At 47.1% G+C, this 5,000-nt stretch overlaps 1 protein-coding gene across 1 annotated transcript in view; it reads right to left on the bottom strand.

Moving 5' to 3' along the window:
- Positions 1-5,000, bottom strand: part of slc25a11 (solute carrier family 25 member 11) — a 14,200-nt gene that overhangs the window by 7,523 nt on the left and 1,677 nt on the right. Inside the window, exons 2-3 of the mRNA XM_055150050.1 lie at positions 2,094-2,246; positions 580-697 (exon numbers count right to left, since the gene is read on the bottom strand). Of these exons, the coding sequence (XP_055006025.1) occupies positions 580-697; positions 2,094-2,246 (271 nt within the window). The remainder of the gene's footprint in view (positions 1-579; positions 698-2,093; positions 2,247-5,000) is intronic.

Here is a 5,000-nt window from a genome sequence, read left to right as displayed (position 1 = left end):
TGTGTGTGTGTGTGTGTGTGTGTCAGTGCTGTGTGTGTGTGTGTGTCATGGTGCTGTGTGTGTGTCTGTGTGTGTGTCAGGTGCTGTGTGTGTGTGTGTGTGTCAGGTGCTGTGTGTGTGTGTGTCAGGTGTGTGTGTGTGTGTGTCAGGTGCTGTGTGTGTGTGTGTCAGGTGCTGTGTGTGTGTGTGTCAGGGGCTGTGTGTGTGTGTGTGTCAGGTGCTGTGTGTGTGTGTGTCAGTGTGTCAGTGTGTGTGTGTGTGTGTGTGTCAGGTGCTGTGTGTGTGTGTGTCAGGTGCTGTGTCAGGTGCTGTGTGTGTGTGTGTCAGGTGCTGTGTGTGTGTGTGTCAGTGTGTGTGTGCTGTGTGTGTGTGTGTCAGGTGCTGTGTGTGTGTGTGTCAGGTGCTGTGTGTGTGTGTGTCAGGTGCTGTGTGTGTGTGTCAGGTGCTGTGTGTGCTGTGTGTGTGTGTGTCAGTGCGTGTGTGTGTGTGTGTGTGTGTCAGGTGCTGTGTGTGTGTGTCAGGTGTGGTGTGTGTGTGTGTGTCAGGTGCTGTGTGTGTGTGTCAGGTGCGTTGTCAGACCTTGATGAAGAAGTTTGGTGGGCGTCCGTCGGAGGAGGTCATCTTCTCGAAGAGGATGGTGTAGATGCCGAGACGTGTGGTCGTGTAGGTGGCCTGTCTGAGCAGCCCCGCCGACAGCCTGACGACAGACCAGAACCAGACCAGACCCGGCTCAGAACCAGACCAGAACCGGCTCAGAACCGGCTCAGAGACCAGAACCAGACCAGAACCAGACCAGAACCGGCTGCAGTGTTTCTGTGGTTTTATATTTAACATGGATCCAAATCTCTGGGTTCAATATTTACTGTGACATTTTGCAGAGGCTGATATTTAGATATTTTAATATTTAGATATTTAGATATTTTAATATTTAGATATTTTGAATGTAGATGTGACACTTTTTTGTTTTTAAAATCCCGACATGATTTTGGTGTGAATTATTTCCGTCATAATCCTAAAAATTCAAGTCCAAACATGTTTGTTCATGTCGTCTGCGCTGAAGTGAATCATGGGAAATGTAGTTCTGATGTTTATAAACTGTAACTTGTGTAAAACCTGAACTTAAACAAATATTTGATTATATATTATCGATATTATTGTGAGACTTTTGACGATACGATATCACAATATTTCAGTTCTTGTTACGTCCTTAATATTTCATTATATTTATTTCACAGTAGAGACGGGCTTTAGATGAAATGTTCTTACTCGATCGTCGGAAGAATTAACGATCGATTATCGATTAATCATTAACGTTTTTCTATTAAAATTATCATCATTATTATTTCTATCTGCACTAATCTGCATCAATAAACTCAACTTTACGACATATAAACATAACGACTCTAGATCCACATCAGCTGTTTGACATTATAATGTGTTTAATTCAGTTTTGTTCAAATCTCACAGAAACAAAACTTAAAACCACATCACTAATTTACATAAACTAAGTGAAGATAAAACTCCAGCTCTTGTGTCGCTGATGTGGTTCAACTTGTGTTGGATTAAAAGACATGACTCAGGTGAATACAGGTCAGTGTGACCAGATTTGTGTTTGTCAAAACCAGGACAGCGTACGGGGGAGGGGGGCGGGGCCTCGTCACCCCTCTGACCCCTCTGACCCGGTGTGACCCCTCTGACCCTCCCCGTGTCTTACCCGGTGTAGACCCCTGACCCCTGACCCCGTGTGACCCTTACCCCGTGTAGACCCCTCTGACCCCGTGTAGACCCCTCTGACCCCGTGTAGACCCCTCTGACCCCGTCTTACCCGGTGTAGACCCCTCTGACCCCTCTGACCCCTGACCCCTCTGACCCCGTGTCTTACCCGGTGTAGACCCCTCTGACCCCTCTGACCCCGTGTCTTACCCGGTGTAGACCCCTCTGACCCCTCTGACCCCTCTGACCCCGTGTCTTACCCGGTGTAGACCCCTCTGACCCCGTGTCTTACCCGGTGTAGACCCCTCTGACCCCTCTGACCCCTCGTCTTACCCGGGTGACCCCTCTGACCCCTCTGACCCTCTGACCCCGTGTCTTACCCGGTGTAGACCCCTCTGACCCCCTCGTTCTTGAGGATGGAGAGGAGACAGTGGAAGCTGGTTTTATATTCTCGGGCTTTGGTTCCTTGTCCGGCCAACTGCATCCTGTTCTTCACCAGGTCCAGAGGCTGCACGAACACCGTCGCCCCCATCCTGAAAAATACACAAAGTACTACTACTACTACTGCAAATACTACAGCAAACACTACTACTGCACGAACACCGTCGCCCCCATCCTGAAAAATACACAAAGTACTACTACTACTACTGCAAATACTACTGCAAACACTACTACTGCACGAACACCGTCGCCCCCATCCTGAAAAATACACAAAGTACTACTACTACTACTGCAAATACTACTGCACGAACACCGTCGCCCCCATCCTGAAAAATACACAAAGTACTACTACTACTACTGCAAAAACTACTACTGCACGAACACCGTCGCCCCCATCCTGAAAAATACACAAAGTACTACTACTACTACTGCAAATACTACTGCACGAACACCGTCGCCCCCATCCTGAAAAATACACAAAGTACTACTACTACTACTGCAAATACTACTGCAAACACTACTACTGCACGAACACCGTCGCCCCCATCCTGAAAAATACACAAAGTACTACTACTACTACTACTGCAAATACTACTGCAAACATTACTACTGCACGAACACCGTCGCCCCCATCCTGAAAAATACACAAAGTACTACTACTACTACTGCAAATACTACTGCAAACACTACTACTGCACGAACACCGTCGCCCCCATCCTGAAAAATACACAAAGTACTACTACTACTACTGCAAATACTACTGCAAACATTACTACTGCACGAACACTGTCGCCCCCATCCTGAAAAATACACAAAGTACTACTACTACTACTGCAAACACTACTACTGCACGAACACCGTCGCCCCCATCCTGAAAAATACACAAAGTACTACTACTACTACTGCAAATACTGCAAATACTACAAATACTACAAATACTACTACTGCAGGAACACGGTCGCCGAGAGGATTTGACTTAGATTTTCTCAGTTTTTCTCGTCGTGTTTTGTGTTTTTGTCTTTGACTTTATGTCCAACAGACTGAGACTTGTTTTTATGAGTCTGTGTTTCTTCTTCTGTCATGTGATGATCTCAGAGTCACAGACCAGTTCTGTCCCTGTCCCTGTCTGTGTCTCCGTCTGTCTCCGTCTGTGTCTCCGTCTGTGTCTCCATCTGTGTCTGTGTCTCTGTGTGTCTGTGTCTCTGTGTGTCTGTGTCTCTGTGTCTGTGTGTCTCTCTGTGTCTGTGTCTGTGTCTCCGTCTCTGTGTGTCTGTGTGTCTCCGTCTCTGTGTCTCTCTGTCTCTGTGTCTCCGTCTCTGTGTCTCCGTCTCTGTGTCTCCGTCTCTGTGTCTCCGTCTCTGTCTGTGTCTGTGTCTCCGTCTGTGTGTCTCTGTGTCTCTGTGTCTGTGTGTCTGTGTCTCCGTCTCTGTGTGTCTGTGTCTCCGTCTCTGTGTGTCTGTGTCTCCGTCTCTGTGTGTCTGTGTCTCCGTCTCTGTGTGTCTCTGTCTCCGTCTCTGTGTGTCTCTGTCTCCGTCTCTGTGTCTCCGTCTCTGTGTCTCCGTCTGTGTGTCTGTCTCTGTGTCTCCGTCTGTGTCTCCGTCTGTGTCTCCGTCTGTGTCTCCGTCTGTGTCCTTCTGCAGGAGACACTTCAGTTTTTAAACCACCAGTTGGAGCTAAAGAAAAACCAACAACAGAAACACTGAGGCCTCGTCCACAAGTCACCGACACCGACAACAAGTATGTGTACAGAGCATCAAAGTACTGCGCTCCCTCAAAGTACTGCGCTCCCTCAAAGTACTGCGCTCCCTCAAAGTACCGCGCTCCCTCAAAGTACCGCGCTCCCTCAAAGTACCGCGCTCCCTCAAAGTACCGCGCTCCCTCAAAGTACCGCGCTCCCTCAAAGTACCGCGCTCCCTCAAAGTACTTGCAGTTGGTGAAAGTACTTGCAGTGGGTGGAGTATTTAGAGTTTTTAAAGTATTAAAGCCCCTGGGCTCAGAGGAATTTGACCTGATTTCAGATTTCAACACGACTGGACTTTAGACGAGTCTCACTCTGATAAACACCGATAACACAGACCTGATTTAGTCCTGCTCCAGACCCGGTCCAGACCCGGTCCAGACCCGCTCCAGACCCGCTCCAGACCCGCTCCAGACCCAAATCAGTCCTGGTCCAGTCCTGGTTCAGAGTTCCGCTTCTTTTTCACTGACATTTCCAAACTTTTCCATGACTTTTTCATGACTAAAGTGAATTTTCCAGGACTTTCCAGCACCTCCATGTGTAGAACAGATCAGAGTTTGAGTGTAAATCTGAAACGTTAAATCTTTCCTCTCTCCTTCTGGTTTGAGATGATAGTTTTTGAACATTTTAAATCCTCGGTGAGTTTACTGTCGTCTGTTTAAACTAAAGACGTTCACAAAGAATCAGAACAAAACAGAAACACTAAACACACACTAACATTCCAGGACTTTTCCAGGACTTCCATGAGCGTGGGAACCCTGTGCTTTAGTCCAGGTCCAGACCGAGTGAGCTTGAACAAATCCAGAGAGTCGTAAAATCATTTCTCAGGCCAATAATTTAGTCAGTTCTGGTTGAAATCAGCTCAAATTTACAGAACGAAGATTTTCTGTGTGACGTTTTATTTTTGTTGCGTTTTGTCTGAAGCTTCAACACAAACGTTCAGAAAAACTTCACCAACTGGAAAAAAACAACAACACTTGGACTTGGAACCAAAACTGAGGCGAGGAAGAACCTGGTGCAGGACCAAAGATCCAGACGTTTGTGGACTTTTCTGATAAAACATTATTGACTCAAACATCAGACGCTCCTCACCTTTGCCCTTTAACCA

This window comes from Boleophthalmus pectinirostris, unplaced genomic scaffold (genome assembly GCF_026225935.1).
Source record: "Boleophthalmus pectinirostris isolate CB_2022bp ecotype Guang Dong unplaced genomic scaffold, ASM2622593v1 HiC_scaffold_14, whole genome shotgun sequence".
NCBI classification, from domain to species: domain Eukaryota; kingdom Metazoa; phylum Chordata; class Actinopteri; order Gobiiformes; family Gobiidae; genus Boleophthalmus; species Boleophthalmus pectinirostris.
Note: the sequence above shows the minus strand (reverse complement) of the source record. Positions and strands in the feature narration are given on the sequence as shown.